This window comes from Phocoena phocoena, chromosome 10 (genome assembly GCF_963924675.1).
Source record: "Phocoena phocoena chromosome 10, mPhoPho1.1, whole genome shotgun sequence".
NCBI lineage: Eukaryota > Metazoa > Chordata > Mammalia > Artiodactyla > Phocoenidae > Phocoena > Phocoena phocoena.
The window spans coordinates 38,960,062-38,982,727 of NC_089228.1; the positions used below are offsets into that span (position 1 = coordinate 38,960,062).

Genomic DNA, 22,666 nt, shown 5'->3' on the forward strand with positions numbered 1-22,666 from the left:
GCTGGAAGTGGAAACAAAACAAGCAGCTGAGGCCGTGGTGGCGGCGGCGCCGGGACGGGGGAGGGGCGCGCCGGAACCGGAACCGACCTGACGCCGGAACCGGAATCGAGAGCGGGTTGCCAGGGCCCGAAGAGGGCTGGCTGCAGCGGCCTAGCTCGGTGAGTGGGGCTGGCCGCTGCTGGCCTGTCTCGCCGGAGCGGGGAGGCCGAGACGCGGGCCTAGGGCGACCTGTTCAAGGTCACGGGCCGTACCAGTCTCCGCCCCTCGAGCCCTGCGGCGTGCCGGGCCCACTGATGCAGGCGGGGCCGTTACACTAAAGCCTGTGGCCGGCCTGCCGTCTCGAAGAGGGCTGGCGGCGAGCGAGGGCGGCTTCCTGGAGGAGGTGGTGGCGGGCCCAGGGTTCGGAGGCTGGAGCTGGGTCGCAGCCCGGCAGGGGCGCTGGTCTGTGGTCAGTAACCCCGCGCGGCCGTATTAGGCCACCTTGGGGCTCTAGGCAGCCCCTTTCCTTCCTCAACGTCCCAGGAGGAGAGGGTAGGGACGCGACCTTCAGCTGGGGCCTGGGAGCAAAGAGGTAGCAGATGTCCACCCCTCGATTCTGGACCTGTCGTCACTGAAGATCCAGCCCACCAGTCCCACATCTGACCCGTAGAAGAATCCCCCCGTCCCCCGCCAAACCTCCGCTCCCCACTCCCACACACTCACACTCTGGGGAACACAGACTAATCACTATCTGTCCTACTACTGTCTCAGGCCATGCTTGAGCCTGCCAGGGGTCCTGGATCCATGGTTTGTTCATCCCCACCCTTATCTCAATTTTGAGAACTTTATCTTGGATGGAGAAACAGCCCAGAATCCACTGGTGGGTCTGTGGGAAACTGGCTAAGAGCTGATGAGGGGGTGGACATGGGAAGGAAGGGGATAATGCCTGTTTCAGTCTCAGACTGCATGCCCACCCTGAGGCAGAGATGCTGCTGAAAGGGAAATGTGACATCTGAATACCCTTTTCACCTTAGCTTTTGCAGGCCCCTCTTTGCATAGGAGAGCAGCTGGAGAGGGGAATCTCTCCAGATGTAAGAAAACAAAAACAAAAACCAAGCAGTGCACAGAAGCAGGTTCAGAGGAGGGCGGGAACTGGCAGGTGGCAGGTGGGGCTCCTTAACCTCAAGATGATGCCTGGGCAGTGGTAGCACCTGGGCTGGGCCTGTTTTCAGCCACAGAGCCTGGTCCTCCTGCTGTTTAATTGTCTGTCTCCTCCTTTCTTGCCTTCCTCCTACTTCTCGGGTGGTGACTAAGCAGCCAGTGAGAGTGAAGGAAAAGTGAGCACCCTGCTCAGTGTGCCAGCCCTGTGGGCTGGAGCTATGGCTCCTCTCCAGATTGGAGGAGCCTGGTCCCAGGCCATGGCTGCCTTGACCTGACACCTCCTCAGTGAGGCCTCTCTCTTTGTGGGTCTGTATGGCAGGCATCTAGGAGGCTCAGCCAGAAGTGGTTGGTTCTACTTGCATTATTTATTGTGCCTTAGGAATAGTCTGAGTAGTCTAGGGCTACATCAGGTAGTAGAGAGATATTTCTCCATAGGCTTAGAAGTGTCCCAGGTTGCTGAGCCCTGGGTGTAACCAAGGAGCAAATTTTGGGCCTTGGTAGTGATTACTTGTCCCCTTCTCATTAAGCTGTCAGTTCCTTGCTGGAGAATTTGTCCACAAAGAGTTGCCAAGATAGCTGGGCCAGGAAGAAAGCGCCGTAGCCCTGACCCAGACACCGTTGCCGACCCCGGGGCACTCTGGCTGTCACCCAAGCGGCTCAAGATGTCTGGCGGGGCCAGCACCACAGGCCCAAGGAGAGGGCCCCCAGGACTGGAGGAGGCCACCAGTAAGAAGAAGCAGAAGGATCGAGCAAACCAGGAGAACAAGGATGGAGATCCTAGGAGAGGTGGTAGTGGCATTCCCGGAGTGCTTGTGGCCTTCCCCTCCTCCCTTCCTGTTGAGCATACAGATTGGGGATTGGGAGATGACTTTTTTGCTGTTCCTTCCATCCTGGTCTGATGCTGAGAGAAGGACCAATGGCAGGCTGGGTAGAGCCTCAGTTTTGAAGTTGGGGTACTTGGCTGAAGTCCTAAAGATGGTGTTTGGTGGGATGTTACAGTCTTGGAGGCTGCCTGTCCATCATCCTTTCCCTGTTCTTTCCTTTGTTGTCAGGGTCAGCATTCACTCGGGAGGAGCCGACCAAAGACGGTGAGTAATGAATAAGCCTTTTGGATGATAGAGTGCTAGGGGAGAGGAGGGGCACTGGGGATATAGCCCTTATCTAGAGCAGTTGCATTAGGGCTGGGTGTCTGGTACCTGCTTACTCCCATCAAAATTTCATGGAGACTTTCACAGTCTTTTTGACACTCCCTCTGTAGAGTTGTTGCTTGATTGGAGGCAGAGTGCTGATGAGGTGTTTGTCAAGCTGCGTGTGGGAGCCGGTCCCCTGCGGCTGGAGGAGGTAGATGCTGCCTTCACAGACACAGACTGTGTGGTGCGGCTTCCAGGTATGTCCATCTGCTTTGAGCCCAGCAGTATACTTGAATCCTTTGATATCCCCTACCTCAGCTCACTCCTCCCACTCTGTTGCCAGGTGGTCGGCAGTGGGGTGGTGTTTTCTATGCTGAGATAGAAAGTTCTTGCACCAAAGTGCAGGCTCGCAAAGGTGGCCTCCTGCAGCTGTCACTGCCCAAGAAGGTGCCTCTGCTCACGTGGCCCTCTCTCCTGGTAAGTTCCAGAGCAGAGTAGGGTAGGGATACTCAGTGTAGTTAACAGGGCCTGACTGCTGTATCTTTGGCAGAAGAAACCTCTTGGGACCCAGGAGTTGGTGCCAGGGCTGCGGTGCCAGGAGAATGGGCAGGAGCTGTCTCCTGTTGCCCTGGAGCCAGGCCCTGAGCCCCGCCGGGCTAAGCAGGAGGCCCGGAACCAGAAGCGGGCCCAGGGCCGTGGTGAGGTAGGCGCAGGGGCTGGCCCTGGGGCCCAAGCAGGGCCCAGTGCCAAAAGGGCTGTGCATCTCCACAGAGGGCCGGAGGGGGAAGGGTCCAGAGATGACCCTGGACCCCGGGGTGATGCCCCCCAATTCCTGGCTGAGCCGGCCACCCAGGTGAGAGTGGGGTGCCTGCTTGGGAGTTGGGAGGTGAGGGGGAAGGGTGTGGACTGCAGTGGGGGGCCGCCTGCCAGACCCAGGGCTGATCCTGCCCACAATCTCGCCATGAACAGGCTGAGGCTGAGGAACAGCTCCGTGTACCACCACTGAACCCCCAGACCTGCCTCCTGGGCTCAGAGGAGAATCTAGCACTTTTGACAGGAAAGAAGGCAGTAGCCCCCAGGAATGACCCAGTGTCCCCAGTCATGGCCCGGAGCAGAGACTCTGAGAAAGATGATCGTTCCAAAGAGGAGATGGCAGTGGCAGCAGATGCTGCAGCCTTGGTGGATGGTAAAGGTGGGGCTGGGGGTGGGCAGGCAGAGCTCTAGTTTGGGTTGCAATGTTGGTGGGTGGGTAGGAAGTAGAGTAGGAACAGGCTGGAACCTGTCCTGGGTGGTGCTGAGATGTGGTCTCAACATAGAGCCCAAGGCCATGGTGAACCTGGCATTTGTCAAGAATGACTCGTATGAGAAGGGGCCGGACTCAGTGGTGGTGCACGTGTACGTGAAGGAAATCTGCAGGGACACATCTCGAGTGCTTTTCCGCGAGCAGGACTTCACGCTTATCTTCCAGACCAGGTGGGTGGGTGGGCAGACACATAGGGCAGACAGTGTGCTTCAGGCAGGACAGTGCGTCTCACGTTCTTTCTCCTGCCTCTTCTCCTGCCCTCTGCCCCTGCTCTGCCTCTACAGGGACGGAAACTTCCTGAGACTGCACCCGGGCTGTGGGCCCCACACCATCTTCCGTTGGCAGGTGAAGCTCAGGTGGGTGGTGCCCGGCCCCGCCACTGTGCAAGTCCCACCCTGGGCTCCATCCCCCTGGCCCATCTAGCCCTACATCCCCTCCACCTAAGTTTCTGAGTTTAGCCTCTTCCTGCAGGAACCTGATCAAGCCAGAGCAGTGCACCTTCTGCTTCACGGCCTCTCGCATCGACATCTGCCTCCACAAGCGGCAGAGTCAGCGCTGGGGGGGTCTGGAGGCCCCAGCTGCACGAGGTCTGCACACGAGCTCCCTTCATTGCCCAGTCCTCATGACCCAGACCCCCACCCCATGCCACATGCTGCTAACCACCAGCCCCACCATTCCCCCTTTTTAAGGTGCAGTGGGTGGTGCAAAGGTAGCCGTGCCGACAGGTCCAACCCCTCTGGATTCAACCCCACCGGGAGGTACCCCCCACCCCCTGACAGGCCAGGAGGAAGCCCGGGCTGTGGAGAAGGAGAAACCCAAGGCTCGATCTGAGGACACAGGCCTAGATGGTGTGGCAGCCCGCACCCCCATGGAGCATGTAGCCCCAAAGCCAGAGCCACACCTGGCGTCGGTGAGAATCCTTGGTGGGGAGGGCCAAGGATGAAGGCTGGAGAGACCCAGGGCTGCTCTCTCATGCCCCTCTTGCTCCCACAGCCCAAGCCCACATGTATGGTGCCTCCAATGCCCCACAGCCCGGTGAGTGGAGACAGCGTGGAGGAAGAGGAGGAGGAAGAGAAGAAGGTGTGTCTGCCGGGCTTCACTGGTCTTGTCAATCTAGGCAACACCTGTTTCATGAACAGCGTCATCCAGTCTCTGTCCAATACTCGGGAGCTGCGGGACTTTTTCCACGGTGAGAACGGGGGCTTAGAGCCCCGGGGATGGGGGATATCTTCCCCTGCTCACACCTCTCCTTGGTTGCTGTCCCTAGACCGCTCCTTTGAGGCCGAGATCAACTACAACAACCCACTGGGGACTGGTGGGCGTCTGGCCATCGGCTTTGCTGTGCTGCTCCGGGCGCTGTGGAAGGGAACCCACCATGCCTTCCAGCCCTCCAAGTTGAAGGTGATCTGTGGCCACTCCTACCTTGGCTGGAGAGGGTGGGAAGGGCTAGCCAGCTGGGTGCATTGTAGGTGCTGGGGCTCCATGCTCACATCTTGCCCCTGCTTCCAGGCCATTGTGGCGAGCAAGGCCAGCCAGTTCACAGGCTATGCACAGCACGATGCCCAGGAGTTCATGGCTTTCCTGCTGGATGGGCTGCATGAGGACTTGAACCGTATTCAGAATAAGCCCTACACGGAGACTGTGGACTCAGATGGGCGACCTGATGAGGTCAGAGTTGGGGGCGGAGGTGGGCATGTCTCATGCACGTCCCTGTCCCCAGGTCTCCTCGGTTCTCACCACTCTGCTCCTCAGGTGGTAGCTGAGGAAGCCTGGCAGCGGCACAAGATGAGGAATGACTCTTTCATCGTGGACTTATTTCAGGGACAGTACAAGTCGAAGCTGGTGTGCCCCGTGTGTGCAAAGGTGTGACGGATTCTCCTAGAAAGACACCCCCAGCTTGTCCTAGCTAGCCTGGTCAGAATGGGGTCAGAGGCATGTGCATCTTTAGGTGTTGCAGGGCAAGATTTGGGCAAAGAAGGTGAGGGGGAGGCCTTAGGCTCTGTGTGGGCTGCAGAGGTCAGGCTTGGTAGGCTTCCTGACTGAGGTAAAAGTGATGTTTGGGTGATGTAAGGTGGGGTGGGTACTGGTAAGATTGGAAAGGCACAAGGTGTGCAAATGAGAGGCAGATGGTTAAAGCGGCTTGGCTGAGGAAGGCCTCAACTACCAGAAAGAGGGATTGTTCTCTCCTAATGGTTCTCCTCGTCCATCTAGTGTTGTCAAGCCTGGGAATTTGCTGGTTGGCTGTGAGACCCTGAGAGCCATCCAAGGGCGTGGATTGGGCTCTCAGGGCACAAGCATCCTGCCCCCCACCCCCTCTGTGGCCACCCAGTGGCAACTGTACATTTGCAGGTCTCCATCACTTTTGACCCGTTCCTGTACCTGCCGGTGCCCTTGCCACAGAAGCAAAAGGTTCTCTCCATCTTCTATTTTGCCCGGGAGCCCCACAGCAAGCCCGTCAAGGTGAGAAGTAAGCCCGTATTGCTGGGCTTTCGCAGAGACCCTGGCCTACCTCCCACCATGGACTCTGTACTCTTGTCACCACAGTTTCTGGTGAGCATCAGCAAGGAGAACTCCAGTGCAAGTGAAGTGTTGGACTCCCTGTCTCAGAGTGTCCACGTGAAGCCTGAGAACCTGCGTCTGGCTGAGGTGTGTCTGTCTTTCCAAGGCTCTTACGCGCATGGACACATGTCTGTGTTTGCAGCGCGCAGATACGTTGTACGATCATTAGCATCTGTATGTGTACACACAAACGTACATGTGACTGCACAAAGACAGGTGGGGTGCTATTGGTTGAGACATGGTTGAAACCAGGCATTTGGTCTATGTAACTGAGGTGTTCTCAGTTCCCAGCCATCATCTGGATTTATTCCCCCTTTTGTTGTTCGCCCCCAGCTGCTCTTCCTTCTTCAGACAAGGAGCTTGAGCTGCAGGACTAGCCATCCACCAGCTATAGACGTTCTCCATCCATTCTGCTTCTCCCTCCTGTTTTCCCAGATCTGTGTGCCGGTTTTCCCCAAAGGTTCCTAGCCTGCTGCCTGGTAGTGTCCTTTACCTCGGGGGTAGAGGTAGGGAGATGCCTCCTTGAATGCGGCCCCTTCATAGTAACCATGGTGCAGTCTCAACAGGGCCCACTGGTTGACAGCTGGGTAGAGGCCCTTGGTGTGGAGAGCTGGTATGGTTGATACCTGCCCCAGTCCTGGTCTTTTCATGCTCTGTGAGGCACCAGGCTCCTTATTCCATTGGGCACTGAGGCTGGGGCCAGCAGAGGCATATACTTCTTTTGGGCCACAATCCCCAACCCTGCCCGCATTGACCCAAGATCAAGGTCATATCTTCATCTTGTGCTTTGTGGCAGGGCCACGGAAAGGGCTTGTCCTCACATAGGATCTGTGTGTTCTCTGTCCTCAGGTGATTAAGAATCGCTTCCACCGTGTGTTTTTGCCCTCCCACTCACTGGACACTGTGTCACCTTCCGACACACTTCTCTGCTTCGAGCTCCTATCCCCAGAGTTGGCTAAGGAGCGGGTGGTGGTGCTAGAGGTGCAGCAGGTGAGTGGGGGCCAACCTGATGGCACAGGGCCCTGATGGGGGAGGGGGGCGTTCCTGCCTGCTCTGGCCTCACTGAGACAAACGACCCACCCTAGCGCCCCCAGGTGCCCAGCATCCCCATCTCCAAGTGTGCAGCCTGCCAGCGGAAGCAGCAGTCAGAGGATGAGAAGCTGAAGCGCTGTACCCGTTGCTACCGCGTGGGCTACTGCAACCAGTGAGGACTCCCGTGGTCTCCCCCCGTCCCTCCTCTCCACCTTCCACTTGCTGCCCTACCTCTTCTCCACATAAAGGCACATATATTTTAAGCCCTCTACCTGCCACCCCACTCTACCAGACCCTGGGGGAGGCAGGGCTGGCATACCCAGTTCCTTGGTCTAGCCCTAGCGTAGAGGTGTGGCTAAGGCCCTAGTCTTACCTCCTCCTTCTCTCCAGGCTCTGTCAAAAAACCCATTGGCCTGACCATAAGGGCCTCTGCCGCCCTGAGAACATTGGCTACCCCTTCCTGGTCAGTGTACCTGCCTCACGCCTCACGTATGCCCGTCTTGCTCAGCTGCTAGAGGGATATGCCCGGTAAGTGCCCAGTGGTTGGATTAAGGTGGGGTAGGTGGGTCGTGGGGGTGGAGTGCAGAGGTGCCGGACGCGTTGCTCTGGATTCTTACTTGCTTTTGCTGCCTGTTACCAGGTACTCTGTGAGTGTGTTCCAGCCACCCTTCCAGCCTGGCCGCATGGCCTTGGAGTCCCAGGGCCCTGGCTGCAACACACTGCTGTCCACTAGCTCCCTGGAGGCTGGGGACAATGACAGGGACCCTGTTCAGCCACCGGAGCTCCAGATGGTGACCCCTGTGGCTGAGGGGGACACAGGGGTCTCCCGGGCCTGGGCATCCCCTGATCGGGGCCCTGTGCCCAGCACCAGTGGAGTTTCTTCTGAGATGCTGGCCAGTGGGCCCATTGAAATTGGCTCCTTGCCTGCTGGTGAGAGGGTGTCCCGGCCTGAAGGTAAAAGTCTGGTGAAAGGCTCTGGAGCTGGGGTAGGGGAGGTTGGAGGAAGCTTATTTAGGCTCTGGTAGACAGGAAAGCTCTGATTATCATGTTCTTTCACAGCTGCTGTGCCCGGGTACCAACACCCAAGTGAAGCCATGAATTCCCACACACCCCAGTTCTTTATCTATAGAATTGATGCATCCAACCGAGAGCAGCGGCTAGAGGACAAAGGTGTCTTAGGCCGTGGGAGGGACCCCTGGCATGGGTTGGGCTGGCTGCTCTCCACAGCTGCATGATTCCCTTCCCTGCCTGTTTCCAGGAGACACCCCACTAGAGCTGGGTGATGACTGCAGCCTGGCTCTAGTCTGGCGGAACAATGAGCGCCTGCAGGAGTTTGTGTTGGTAGCCTCCAAGGAGCTGGAATGTGCTGAGGATCCAGGCTCTGCTGGTGAGGCAGCCCGTGCTGGCCACTTCACTCTGGACCAGTGTCTGAACCTCTTTACACGGCCTGAGGTGCTGGCACCTGAGGAGGCTTGGTGAGGACAGGGCAGCAGGCAGGTAGTGGGGAAGAGTGGAGTGGAGGTCTGTTGGTCTTGACTCCGCCTCTGTCCCCTGTCAGGTACTGCCCGCAGTGCAAACAACACCGCGAGGCCTCCAAGCAGCTGTTGTTGTGGCGCCTGCCGAATGTGCTCATCGTGCAGCTCAAGCGCTTCTCCTTTCGCAGTTTCATCTGGCGTGACAAGATCAATGACTTGGTGGAGTTCCCTGTTCGGTGAGCAGTGGGCTCTCGTGACTGTGGTCAGGGCATGGGGGCCAAGGTCGGCATCCAGGGCACCTGTTGACTGTCTCACCTCTCTCTGGCTGGTACCACAGGAACCTGGACCTGAGCAAGTTCTGTATCGGTCAGAAAGAGGAGCAGCTGCCCAGCTATGACCTGTACGCTGTCATCAACCACTATGGAGGCATGATCGGTGGCCACTACACTGCCTGTGCACGTCTGCCCAATGATCGCAGCAGCCAGCGCAGCGACGTGGGTGAGGGCACACACAGCCAGCAGGATAGATGGTAGGGGTGTTGGTGCAGGGTATGTTCACACTCTTCCCACCTTGCCATAGGCTGGCGCTTGTTTGATGACAGCACGGTGACAACGGTAGACGAGAGCCAGGTCGTGACGCGTTATGCCTATGTACTCTTCTACCGCCGGCGGAACTCTCCTGTGGAGAGGCCCCCCCGGGCAGGTCACTCTGAACACCACCCAGACCTAGGCCCTGCAGCTGAGTCTGCTGCCAGCCAGGTGAGGCATGGGGAGGCTGCTCAGGCTAGTGGGGCCCAACTCACAGATGGGTGGGGGTAGGGCACAGCTTCCTCTCCTACAGCCCTAGGCCCCTGGAACCTTCAGATTTTTAAGAGTCACAGACAGGGTTCCCTTACATCAAAGCCTTAGCCAGAGCGATTCCTAGGCTGCAGGGACACTTACAGAGGTACACACACAGCAACACGCTGCCATTGGTGTGTGCATAGGCTACAGGCCAAGTAGCTGCTCCAAATTTCACTGGGTACAGTGGTGTGAACAGACTGTACCTGACACCTCCCAACTTTCCCTCTGCACACTCCCCACATGCTAGCCCACAGACCCTCACTTGTGATCATCCCTGTGTTCTGATGTGCACTCAGGACAGGGCCTATCCAGCAGGCCATAGCCAATGTGGCCGTCACCCTCTCTGAGGTGAGCTTTTGTCCCCACTGTGTCTTCAGGATCTTCTGTCTCTCTTACTGACATGGGGTGCCATAGGCCTGGTTGGTGGGCACATCCGAAACTCTTTTCTGGACTTGTCTCCTTGCTGTCCTCTCCTCCCTTGAGCCCGCTATGCTCAGACTCATACAGTGATCAGGATCTGGATGTAGGTGGGCGGGAGCCAGGAGATGACTCTGGGGTTGGCAGCTCTGTCCTCCTTGAGCCAGTCTCCTCTGTGGGAAGCCTGGGCTAAAAAACTGACCAGCTAACCCTCACCCCCACCCCCACCCAACCCCTGTGGGGAAGTTGCATGTCGATAGGGGAGCATCTTGAGGCCAAAATGCCATCAAGATTCGCCCACTGTGGTGCTCTCCATCTAGACAACCCTGCGAATGGCCCACTTGGCTCCTGCCTGTCCACCACTCTGGCACTTGACCTGGGATGTACGGGGCTAGCACCGGTTACGTTGGGCGGGACTGTCATGGCCAGGGGTCTTGGGGACACTGGGTCCCCCTACCCCCTCACCCCCGCCCTGGGTGCTGATGGCCGTTTCCGCACGCCGTAGGCTTCCCGGATTTGGCAGGAGCTGGAGGCCGAGGAGGAGTCGGTACCCGAGGGGCCTGCGCCCCTGGGTCCCTGGGGGCCCCAGGACTGGGTGGGCCCCCCGCCACGTGGCCCTACCACACCAGACGAGGGCTGTCTCCGATACTTTGTTCTGGGCACCGTGGCAGCTTTGATGGCCCTCGTGCTCAACGTGTTCTATCCTCTGGTATCCCAGAGTCCCTGGAAATGAGCTCGCCTGCAGGCAGCTGCTGTGAGCTGGCCTACCTACCTGCCCACCAGGCCATGCCTGCCGCTGTGGTGGGGACCAACTCTGGGCTTGGGCCTCAGTGTGTGCATCTGAGGGGAGAGGGTGGGGACTGTGGCTCCTGCAGGGGCAGAGCATCTTAGGGTGGGTATCCCGTCCAGCTGTCTGTCCGTTTGTCCTGCTGCTCCTACCCTTGGCCTGGGGCTTAGCCCTGCCCAAGCAGCTTCCTGTATTTAAAGTGTTAATAAAGTGAGACTGTTCAGGCTGATCTCGTCTCTCTGTCTCAATGCCGCTGCTGTCTGCGCCTGCCTTGGGGCCCTCCCTTGGGTGCCAGGGCTCCAAGCCAGCACCCCCGGGATGCCAGGCGGCATACTGGGCAGCCCCCAACCCCTGTCCTCATATTCTGTTGCAGGGACTAGGCCCTGGCCAGGCCCCCGACGTGGCCCCCACGCGGACAGCCCCTGAACGCTTCGCCCCCCCTGTGGACCGCCCAGCCCCCACCTACAGCAACATGGAGGAGGTCGATTAGCAGGTCCCTGGCTGGTGGGGGGACTGGGTTTGGGGGATCCCCCACAGAGGGCCAGCTCTTTGACGCTTCTCCTTCTCTAACCTAGAGGACACTGGCTTCGTCAATGGGGAGTTGGGGGGGGGTATGATTTGAGGGTGGAAACCTCACTGGTTGGGACCTCTTGTCAACTTGACCCCCCCAGCCAGTGGGCCTTGGCTTCTCTAGCCATGCCCAGTGCTGCGTGATTTGATTCTCAGTTGTACCTTCAATTCTTTCTGACTCGCATTATAAACATTATAATTTTATTCTAAAAATTGTAATTTTTTTTTTTGCATTTTGGAAGTGATTGCTGCTGTTTAAATATATTTTAAAAATAAATGACAAATAAGCAGACTTAGTCACTGTAATACATCAGGTGCTGTGACTACCTCCCCTTCCCAGCATCTGGGGTGGGTGGGTGGGTGGGTGGGTGTGTGTGTGTGTGTGTGTGTGTGTGTGTGTGTGTGTGTGTGTGTCAGTGTCGTGAAGCCCCCACTGCCATCAGCTCTTTGGGGCCTGACCCCTGCCCTTTGATCCCACTGGTTCTGGGTCCCATGTGGAGGCAACTATGGTTGGTAACATTGCTGGTACCTCACACCCTAGGAGTGGAGTGTACCCCATGAAGCTCCAGAAGCTGACAGCATGGGGTAAAAGGTGCAGGCATTGGAGCAGCCTGGGGCTGACAACCAGACAGCAGGTCAGGAAGGACTTGATGGGGAACAGGAAGTACTTGGGGGTGGAGAGAAGTCTCTTTTCTCTTTTTCTATTCTCAGGTCTTTCTTTGCTGTAGTTTGAAAACCACCTGGATCCCTTGGGAGAACAGAGCAGGGAAAAAAACTGCTGTGGGAAAGGAGACCCTCCTCCAAAAGGACAGGCAGAGAGGACCAGAGCTAATCTTAGCTGGCTTCCTGTGGGAGGGAGGGTGTGGGGTCCTGCCAGGCCATTTCTTCCCTTGATTCCCTAAAACTTTGGCTTCTGGCAGCTGCCCCAGGCTGTTTACCCACAGTGGGTTTGCAGGCTTGTCTCATCAGGCTTGCCTTGTGTACACATACCGCAAGGTCAAGTCTTGTGAAGAGCCTCCGTGTCTCTCTTCGTGGATAATGCTGCCTCCTGTTCTCTTCAACTGTTTGGGGTTAGGATTGGGCATCTCCAGCTGGGGGGAGATGGGGAGCAAAGGTACTCCTGAGGCAGGTGTTCAGGTAAGCCAGAAAGAGTGTAAGGCAGGCAGGGGTGGGGCAGGATTCTGGCAGGTCCATCCTGCCCCCAAGCCTGAGGGGTCAGTATTACAAAAAGCTCAGCATGTGGGCCCTGCTAGTACTCCTTGGCTGGAGTTAGGGAGTTAGGGGTGGTGGACAGCAGAAGGAGCTCCTGGAGAAAGCTAGCCTTGTGACCAGCGTTGGTTTCTTCTATTGGGACAACAGCACAAGGGCCACGTGGGGTTGCTGGCCATGGAGAGGGGCCTGGACTGCTGGCTGTGAGGCCCTGCGGTAATGGTGGAATTGCCAAGCTGGGTGTTGGTGCTGGCACACTGCTGGAGGGGCTGCTAGGCATGGGCTGCAGCAGGATTGTGCTGGGCCTTCACTGTGTGCAGTCCCAAGTGTCTGGCCACTGGTGATCTGCATGTGCTGAATGCACTACTCAAGGGGCTCTGTCCACCTCTGACCATAGCCCTGCTGCTGCTGAGCCTGCCACATTACCCTTTTGGGGCATTTGCACAAGGCTGCCATGGCCCTCAGCACTGTGGCCACTGCTGCTTCTGTGCATCAGCCTGTGCCACAGGGACTTGTCCGTAGGTCTGGCTACTGGACCCTGCCTCTTCCCATGCCACAGCTGGGCCTTGCTGGCTGCTCCCTGGCTTTTCTCCTCGTTCATTGTTTTCTTGATCTTCCTTGAAGTAGTGCCAGAGGCTTATGCGAGCAAGCCAGTTCCCTGGGCATGCACCCATCCAACTTGATGGTTCTGCTCTGTGCAAGTCAAAGGGCTCCAGAGGACTGGCTAGCCTGCCACTACTTGTGGCATTCTTGGTAGGGGCAACTGCCTCATCCTGTGACATGGAGCCACAGGGTCAGCACTATGAGGGAACCAGGAAAGAGGGTACAGGCCCTGACCCCACTGAGGGGGCCATCACTAGACCTGCAGGACTTAGTGTTGGTGGTCATGGTGCTGTAATGGGTCTTTGGGTGGCATCAGGTACCCTGCTCTTCTTAGGCATCTTTGTGGTGAGCTAAACACCTGCAGCTGTGGACTCAGCACAGGGCTGGTGTGGCTACGGTTCTGCTTCTTAGTGCCTGTCTGTGGCACCACTGCACTGCAACTCCTGCTTAATGCCTGCTCCTGGCCTTGGCTGGGCTGGGCATCAGGCTGGGGCCAAAGTGCCATGGGGAGCCAAGACACAGGGCTGGCTCTGGATACTGATGCGGAGTGTGGCACTGGGCAGAACCTGGCATCATGTGGGGCCCAGAAATGGACTCGCTCATTAGTAGGATATAGTAACAAACAAGGATACACTATGGATACAGACTGCAGTCAGGATCCTGCCCAGTGCTTGAAGGTCCGGTAGTATCAGTGATGACAAGGCCTCTAAGAGCCTGAGTTCCCACCCCAAATTCGGGCATCTCCTCATCATATCACCACCAGCAGCTCCAGTTCCATAAAGAAAACAGGTTGTATGTTCAGCTTCAGCCTAATGATTCTCAGCAGGTCCTGGAAGTCCAATGAGACTGGGGAGACCCCCAAGAACATCATCATGATTATTCTACCTCCTCTGTCCCACCCTATCCCAACTTCAATAAAATATTCCTGTCAAAACACCTGCATGTGGATTTCAAGGTCTAATCTGCTTGTGGTTTTCCTGACATATGCATGTGTTGGTAAGGGGGGTAAGTATGACAGGAGATTTTTTTGGCCACACCACGTGGCTTGTGGGATCTTAGTTCCCTGACCAGGGATTGAACCCAGGTGCTCAGCAGTGAGAGCGCACAGTCCTAACCACTGGACAACCAGGGAATTCCCAGACAGGAGAGTTTAAACCAAATCATCACAGAACTTAAGCGAGGCCCTTCCTGGCCAGGTGTGTGTCCAGGTGGGTTCTCAAAAAGTGCCAGACTTTTGGGGCCCATCGATGGGCCATTTCAGACATTCTCTGTGCTCGAGTCTTGAGAGAATTTCCCGGGCTTCATTTTGTTCAAATGTTTCCGTGACAACTCCAAAGCTTTGACGTCAGAAACGCGATAGTGACTCAAATTTGTTCCCAAGAACAGAATTGGGATGGTCCCGAGGTTTCCAAAGGCTGAAGGAGAAAAGTCGAAGAGCAAAGAGCCATGCCCATGTTTGCCTCCTGCCTTGGTGCTGAACACCTTCCCTCCAGGTCAGCGGCAAATCATCCCCTGAAGTCCCGTCGCCACTACCCCTTCTAGTGGCCTGGAGCACGAAGACGGAAGTGAAACGCCTTGAAAGGCCGGAAAGGCCGCCCTCTGCCCTTTCAATGGCGCTGACAACCCTGGAGAGCCCCGCCCCCTCCAGCCAAGGAAGGACACCATTGGCTCTCCCTGACGGCGTCGCTCTCCTATTGGCCAGTGAGCTAATGCCAATGTGCAGATTGGCCCCAAAGTTTTCTTTCGGTTTCCGGCGTCCCAGCAATGGCAGCTCTGGACTCCCTGTCGCTCTTCACCGGCCTCGGCCTGAGCGAACACAAGGCCCGCGAGACACTCAAGAACACGGCTCTGAGCGCGCAGCTGCGCGAGGCGGCGACCCAGGTGCGAACCCAAGTCCCTGGTCCGGGCTGCCGACTGTTCCCCAACGCAGCGCCAGGCCGGGTCCTGACCCCAACCAACCTACCTTTTCTTGTTCAGGCCTTTCTTACTGGGCATGGGGCTTATCTCCTAACTCCTCTGACCTCAGGCGCAACAGACTCTGGGCTGCACCATCGACAAGGCTACCGGGACCTTGCTCTATGGCTTGGCCTCCCGACTCCGGGATCCGCGGCGTCTCTCTTTCCTCGTGAGCTACATAGTCAATAGGAAGATCCATACGGAGACCCAGCTGAGCGGTGAGACCCTTGCCTGTACTGCCGCTTCCACCTCCAACTCCTCTTCTCAGCCAAGGTCCCTATCTACCCATTCTGCGAAGTCCCTCAGCGTCTCTCTGCATTATTAGTTCTGCATTCCCCTCTAAACCCAGGCCGTGGCACTGAGGGATGGAGAGGGCCACCTCTGGTGAGACGGACTAGAGAAATGTAGGTCTGAGGGAGTTTCCCTCAGAGCACACGCTTCTTTCCTGTGACCTCAGGGCTTCTCTAGAGGTGCAAGACTTAATTTCCCAGGAGGCCAAACTAATTGGGGTTTCATGGATCGGATTAGGGCTTTGTCTTCCTACTTCCTGGAGCTGAGATGCCACAAATTCATTGGCTCTCTTTTTTCAGCTGCCCTTGAGTATGTGCGGAGTCATCCCCTGGACCCCATCAACACCATGGTCTTTGAGCAGGAATGCGGCGTGGGCGTTGTGGTGACTCCAGAGCAGATTGAGGAGGCTGTGAGTCTTTCCCCAGGCATTGGTTGCCTCCTTAGCACTGAACCTGAAAAGGAGTGGCTCAGCCTTTCCAACCAGGAAGACCCAGGGTGAGGGTGTGGGTTCCTAGAGCATTTCTGAAGGACACTTTCCTGAACCACATGGTTTGGCTTTCTGTAGGTGGAGGCTGCCATAAATCGCCACCGACCCCAGCTCCTAGTAGAGCGTTACCATTTCAATATGGGGCTGCTGATGGGTGAGCAGGGCCTGGGGCAGGGGACTATGTTATTCTCTCTAGTCATGCCGTCTCTTCTGCATGGGTGAGAGGGAGGTGGGAAGAGGAATAGGAACACATTAAAAGTGGTCTGGCTGTGGTTTTTGAGGTCAGCCAGGTTCTTTTCTTGGGAAGGAGGGTGGGCAACGTCCTGCTTTGCCTTTCTGCAGCTCCCTCTGCCCATATTTCTAGGAGAGGCTCGGGCTGCGCTCAAGTGGGCAGATGGCAAAATGATCAAGCATGAAGTAGACATGCAGGTGGGTGCCTCCTTGAGCTGAAGCAGGCAAAGACCCTGCCAGAGACAGTGTCTAGAGTCCACTGAAGGATAAATAGTGGTGGAAGGGGAAGAAAGCCTATTCCTATTCTGATGGTGGTTAGTAGAGCTTGGGGTAGAGGGAGCAGCACCCGGTTGGACAGTGAAAGACTTGGGCCTCTGGGTTCTGCCTAAGTTGGGGTGAGTTGCTTTACGCTGAACCTCAGTTTCCTCATCTTGTAAATAAGGGTGATGTGGCCTTCATCTCAGTGTGCTGGCAGAGAATCACAAGAGGGTGATGGTTGAGGTAGATGGCATATCTTGATGCTGGGCCCACAGTTCGTTTCTGTAAATGGCTGTTTTTGTTACCTGAGCCCAGGACCCTCAGGAGGGAAAAAGCATTTGAGGCCGCAGAACCATGTGAGGAGCAGAGGTGGGATGGGCTAGGTAGGTTTTTCAAGGTGGTGCCAGTAGACAGAACCAAGAAGCCCTTAGCTGGATGGGTGGGTTGAGTCAGTCATGGGCTCCTGTCCAAGCTCTGACTCTGGTCTCTGCTCAGGTCCTCCACCTCCTGGGTCCCAAGACGGAGACTGATCTGGAGAAGAAGCCCAAGGTGGGACTGAGCATGGTCTTGGGTCCTGGGAATGAGGTGGGGTAGGGTGAAACTTCAGGCTGGAGAAGGGAGTATCTGACCCCAGTGATCCCGAGACGTTGACCCAACTTTTGAACTTCTCTCAGGTGGCCAAGGCTCGGCCAGAAGAAACAGACCGAAGAGCAGCAAAGGATGTGGTGGAGAATGGTGAGAGGCTTGAGGCTCCTGTCACATTCAACTCCCTGATATCTGGATTTTCCACCTGATGGGTCATTATAGCCCAGACTCCTCAGGCCGTTGGCTTAATCAACACTCTGTCTTCTGCTGCAAGACTGGAATTTCTGGTGTTTCCTTTACCCAGAAACTAGTCAGAGGAGGCCTGAGAAGTCTGGCTCTGTATCTCTTGTCTCTGGGGTTAGGGGAAGAGGGGACTGCTTGGTTCTCTTCTGGTTCCAGAATATGGGTAGTATCGACAGGCACCTCCCTGAACTGGATGTGGTAGCTGTATCCAGAGAATAAGTTTTCCTTGGTCTGTTCTCTGCAGGTGAGGCTGTTGTTCAGACCCTGTCTCTGATGGAACAGCTCCGAGGCGAGGCGCTTAAGTTCCACAAGCCTGGTGAGCAGGCAGGTTGAAACTCGGTGGAGGGCTGGATCTGTTTTTTTTTTTTTTTTTTTTAATTTTATTGAAGTATAATTGATTTGTAATGTTGTGTTTAATTTCTGCTGTACAGCCAAGTGACTCAGTTATACATACATATATTTTTTTCCATTATGGTTTATCACAGGATACTGAATACAGTTCCCTGTGCTATACAGTAGGAACTTGTTGTTTATTCATCTTGTATATGATAGTTTACATCTGCTAATCCCAAACTCCCAGTACTTTCCTCCCTTATCCCTCCTCCCCCCGTTGGCAACCACAAGTCTGTTCTTTATGTCAGTGAGTCTGTCTGTTTTGTAGATATGTTCATTTATGTCGTATTTTAGATTCCACCTATAAGTAATATCATATTGTATTTGTCTTTCTGACTTACTTTGCGTAGTATAATAATCTCTAGGTCCATCCATGATGCTGCAAATAGCATTATTTCATTCTTTTTAATGTCTGAGTAATATTCCATCGTATATATGTTCCGCATCTTTATCCATTCATCTAACGGTGGACATTTAGGTTGTTTCCATGTCTTGGCTATTATAAATAGTGCTGCTGTGAACGTAGTGGTGCATGTATCTTTTTGAATTATAGTTTTGTCTGAGTATATGCCCATTAGTGGGATTGCTAGATCATATGGAAACTCTATTTTTAGTTTTTTGAGGAAACTGCATACTGTTTTCCATATGGCTTCACCAATTTACTTTCCCACCAACAGTGTAAGAGGGTTTTCTTTTCTTGTGGAGGGCTGGATCTTAATAGCAATTCTTGTAGTCAGGTCCCTGGGATAGGGAGCCCTGGGCTGCAGCCTGGTATCATCAGGCTTGTTCTGGCCCTGGCAGGTGAGAACTACAAGACCCCGGGCTATGTGACCACTCCACATACCATGGATCTACTGAAGCAGCACCTGGAGATCACTGGAGGACAGGTGTGTGGGAGTGTTGCCAGGCTAGCTAGTGCCATCATCACTTGCCTGGGGCTGCCTCCATACTACCCCGCCTTACCTATCACCATGGCCTCCCTGGGAAGGGTCATCCTTTAGTGTAGTCTGAGCTCTGACCTGATTTCTCTGCTCCCATTCCTCTTATCTCAGGTACGTACCCGGTTCCCGCCAGAACCCAATGGAATCCTGCACATTGGACATGCCAAAGCCATCAACTTCAACTTTGGCTATGCCAAGGTGGGTGTGTCTGGGGACTTGGCAAGCAGCATAACTGCTTGCTGCTCCCATGACTAGGTACCAGAGAGGTATCCCTACTTTTCCTGCTGCTCCCATAAAGTGTCCCAGAGCAGACAGAGGCCTTGGAGGGGATACCTAGGAATGTGTGATAGATACCTAGGAATCCACCCAATTGGGCTCATTGAGGAAAAACTCTTGGTGAGGCAGTGAGTTCACATTTGGGGAAATTCCCAGTGCAACCTCTTGGGCTTAGGAAGAGGCTATGCTGTGTCCCACGTTAGTATGAGATGCCTTGTTTATTAGGGCATTTAGATACAGGAAGGTAAGTGAAAGATATTTTCAATTCTGATGTGGGAGAGCTCTGAGAATGTCCCAGTTTGATGAGATGGATTGTAGGAACCGATGATGTGGGAGCTCACAGATACTGCAACTTTCCTAGGCCAACAATGGGATCTGTTTCCTGCGCTTTGATGACACCAACCCTGAGAAGGAGGAAGCAAAGTTCTTCACTGCCATCTGCGACATGGTGGCCTGGCTGGGTATGGGTTGGGGAAGGCCTGGGCAGAACTGCTTATCAGTGGGCCTCTCCCTGGGCCATGGCCTGCCATTGGGTGTCCCTGATTGGTTGCTAATACCATCTCATTCTGCCCCAGGTTACATACCTTACAAGGTGACATATGCCTCCAACTATTTTGACCAGCTGTATGCGTGGGCCGAGGAGCTCATCCGCAGGTGAGGCCAGAGCCATGATGTGGAGCCAGACAGACTGACCAGGGCACATCCATGCTGGGCATTCACACCCCTTCCTCATAGGGGTCAGGCCTATGTGTGCCACCAGCGAGGAGAGGAGCTCAAAGGCCACAACCCACTGCCCTCACCCTGGAGAGACCGTCCCACAGAGGAGTCCTTGCTACTCTTCGAGGTGGGGCTCTGGGGGTGCAGTTGGGTCTAGGTGGGCCAAGGTACTGAGAATGAGATGCCCTTGTGCTGAGTGGCAGCCTGAGCCCTTGCTCCCTCTCAGGCAATGCGCAAGGGCAAGTTTGCAGAGGGTGAGGCCACACTGCGGATGAAGCTGGTAATGGAGGATGGCAAGATGGACCCTGTGGCCTATCGAGTCAAGTATACACCGCACCACCGCACAGGGGACACTTGGTTGGTGTGAACTTGGGGTGGGGTTGCGGAGTTGTAGAGTGGCGGGTGGGCCATGGGTAGGGCAGAGTGGGGCCGAATGGTGGGGCCCACTGCCTATGCCCTGCAGGTGCATCTACCCCACCTATGACTACACACACTGCCTCTGTGACTCCATCGAGCATATCACCCACTCACTCTGCACCAAGGAATTCCAGGCCCGGTGAGGGAGCTGGGCCCGTGGGGAGGGGAGGGCCAGTGGGATTCCAGCAGCCCTTCCTGCCGGTCTCTCTCTGGTTGGAGGTGGCCAGTCTTGACTCTGCCCTCCCACCCCAGACGCTCTTCCTACTTCTGGCTGTGCAATGCACTGGACGTCTATTGTCCTGTGCAGTGGGAGTATGGCCGCCTCAATCTGCACTATGCTGTTGTCTCTAAGAGGAAGATTCTCCAGCTTGTGGCAGCTGGCGCTGTGCGGTAGGTGTGGCTTTTTGGCTAATGAAGGTTGGTGGTACTAGTAGCATGTGCTGCCATAGGTTTTCTCACCACCACCTCGCCCACAGGGATTGGGATGACCCACGGCTCTTCACGCTCACAGCCTTACGTCGGAGGGGCTTCCCGCCTGAGGCCATCAACAACTTCTGTGCTCGGGTATAGCCGAGTGGGCTGAGTGGGCAGGTGGGGTCTGAGCACAGTAGTATGTGGTTGTGGCTGTGACTGATGCTGTCCTTTCCTGCTAGGTGGGAGTGACAGTGGCACAGACCACAATGGAACCACATCTGCTAGAAGCCTGTGTGCGTGATGTGCTGAATGACACAGCCCCTCGGGCCATGGCTGTGTTGGAGCCATTACAAGTGGTCATCACCAATTTTCCTGCTGCCAAGGTAAGTCTCCTTCAGAGAGAGAGAGTGTGTGTGTGTGTGTGTGTGTGTGTGTGTGTGTGTGTGCTGGGGGTTGCACCTGGGTTTAGGTGTGGGAATCCCAGTGCCTAGTGTGACTCAGACACTTATCTCCTACTATAGTCCTTGGACATTCAGGTACCAAACTTCCCAGCTGATGAGACCAAGGGCTTCCATCAGATTCCCTTTGGACCCATTGTCTTCATTGAAAGGACTGACTTCAAAGAGGTGAACAGGGGTGAAGGGTCCTGTTTGTTCCTGGGCTCAGTCCTGAGGGCCCTTCATCTCTTCTTCTATCAGTCCATCTACTCCCTGCTTCAGTCAAACCAATCCTTGCCAGACTTAGGGGTGGGAGAAGCCTCTTGTACCTGCCCGACCCTTGCAGCCTCTTGTGTCCACCCCACTTCCTACCTCTAGGAGCCAGAGCCAGGCTATAAGCGCCTGGCATGGGGCCAGCCCGTGGGCCTGAGGCATACAGGCTACATCATCGAGCTGCAGCATGTTGTCAAGGTGAGGGCCAGCTGCAGCCTTCCTACCACAGTGCCTGCTGGGGTGAGGATCTGGTTGCAGCTTGCAGTCTTGGTAGTGGTGTCCAAGTCTGATTGCAGGCCCCTTGACTTCCAGGGCCCCAGTGGCTGTGTGGAAAGCCTTGAGGTGACCTGCAGACGGGCAGATGCTGGAGAAAAGCCCAAGGCATTTATTCACTGGGTATCACAGCCTCTGACGTGTGAGATTCGCCTCTACGAGCGACTGTGAGTGAACAGAGCTGGTGTTGGGGCAGGTACAAGATGGGCATTGCTTGCTGTGGCTGCCCAGCTGGAGTCTGACCTTTACTCTGGCTGCAGATTTCAGCACAAGAACCCTGAGGATCCTGCTGAGGTGCCTGGTGGATTCTTAAGTGACTTGAACCCGGTAGGCTCATGGGGTATGGGGTGAGGGTAGTGGGCCTTTCTGGCTGGATGGCCACCTGAGTTCTCTGCCCACAGGCATCACTACAAGTGGTCGAGCCAGCATTAGTGGACTGTTCTGTGGCCCTGGCAAAGCCCTTTGACAAGTTCCAGTTTGAGCGGCTTGGTTACTTTTCTGTGGATCCAGACAGCCGCCAGGGACAGGTGCTTGAATTTACCTTTCCGCAACAATGATGGTGGTGGCTGCCATTCTCTGTGCCAAGCACTTTGCTGACATTTCCTTACTTAATTTTCACCACCTGAGGTGGGGTTCATGTTCTACCAATGAGGAAACAGGCTCAGAGGTTAAGTCCGTGCACAAAATTTTGTATGAACCCTTTCTTATTCCTCAAGGTAGGGGACAGGCATAGGGATTGTTATAATTCATATAAAATGGAGACCCAGAGCCATCCAGTCCTTTAGCCAAAGTCAAAAAGTTACTGGTAACTAGAGTTTCTTGGCCCTCAGCTCCTCTGGGATGAAGTGAGGGTTGGAGTGGGGTTGTCTGGTGAGACCCACTTAGGCCTTCTGGCCTGGTTCTGGCTTGGTGGTCATTCCTCCCCCTCTGCCCTCCAGCTTGTCTTCAACCGGACCGTCACACTGAAGGAGGACCCAGGAAAAGTGTGAACTGGAAGTCCTGTGGACCTACCTCAACCTTCTGGAGGCGAGGGGTACCCAGACTCCATGTTAATAAAGAACAGCTAAATCCCCCTGGGGTCTGTGTTATCTCTCTGGTCTCCTGGCACCCAAGGGCCTTAGAGTCATGCTCAGGGAGGGGGAAGGTACGCTACACACAGAGCAGTACTGACAGCTTTGAAACCACTGGTGCACTTCTTGATGCTCGAGGGCTGAGGCCTGGGCCTGATTCGTTATCTTCTGCACCTGGTCTGAGGGAATGGTGGGTCCTGGGATGCTGCTCCAGTGTTAGGAGCCCTGTGTCAGAGGGACCTGGAAGGTTTGTGTCTGCCTGCATGCCTAGGCAGATGGAGAGGCCTGGCTACTAGTACAGTCATTAAAAAATAATTATTGAGTACCTACTATGTGC

The 22,666-nt window shown here is 55.5% G+C and overlaps 2 protein-coding genes across 3 annotated transcripts; both read left to right on the plus strand.

The window, feature by feature from the left end:
* The first annotated feature begins 105 nt into the window (after window positions 1-105).
* Window positions 106-11,175, plus strand: USP19 (ubiquitin specific peptidase 19). Its single transcript, XM_065885243.1, has 27 exons — window positions 106-162; window positions 1,668-1,932; window positions 2,193-2,228; window positions 2,354-2,527; window positions 2,614-2,747; window positions 2,821-3,123; window positions 3,240-3,456; window positions 3,587-3,743; window positions 3,858-3,929; window positions 4,045-4,160; window positions 4,263-4,483; window positions 4,567-4,762; window positions 4,841-4,974; window positions 5,083-5,241; window positions 5,326-5,436; window positions 5,923-6,033; window positions 6,118-6,219; window positions 6,982-7,122; window positions 7,218-7,336; window positions 7,555-7,692; window positions 7,805-8,118; window positions 8,224-8,334; window positions 8,423-8,639; window positions 8,723-8,875; window positions 8,977-9,137; window positions 9,219-9,397; window positions 11,059-11,175. Exons 2-27 carry the CDS (start codon window positions 1,803-1,805, stop codon window positions 11,173-11,175), a joined length of 4,023 nt encoding a protein of 1,340 aa, XP_065741315.1. The 5' UTR covers window positions 106-162; window positions 1,668-1,802.
* Window positions 11,176-14,776: 3,601 nt separating this feature from the next.
* Window positions 14,777-22,332, plus strand: QARS1 (glutaminyl-tRNA synthetase 1). Of its 2 annotated transcripts, none has more exons than XM_065886411.1 (24): window positions 14,777-14,948; window positions 15,094-15,241; window positions 15,614-15,723; window positions 15,880-15,955; window positions 16,166-16,230; window positions 16,786-16,839; window positions 16,965-17,025; window positions 17,363-17,434; window positions 18,313-18,398; window positions 18,564-18,650; window positions 19,090-19,189; window positions 19,304-19,382; window positions 19,464-19,572; window positions 19,672-19,802; window positions 19,909-20,001; window positions 20,115-20,252; window positions 20,339-20,426; window positions 20,516-20,659; window positions 20,798-20,902; window positions 21,092-21,184; window positions 21,299-21,426; window positions 21,520-21,586; window positions 21,661-21,786; window positions 22,198-22,332. In XM_065886411.1, the coding sequence occupies exons 1-24, from the start codon at window positions 14,832-14,834 to the stop codon at window positions 22,246-22,248; spliced, it is 2,328 nt and encodes a 775-aa protein (XP_065742483.1). In that variant the 5' UTR covers window positions 14,777-14,831; the 3' UTR covers window positions 22,249-22,332. The 2 variants fall into 2 exon arrangements, with proteins under 2 accessions (XP_065742483.1, XP_065742484.1); XM_065886412.1 differs by having other exon boundaries at window positions 14,832-14,948; window positions 15,094-15,208.
* Window positions 22,333-22,666: the final 334 nt, after the last annotated feature.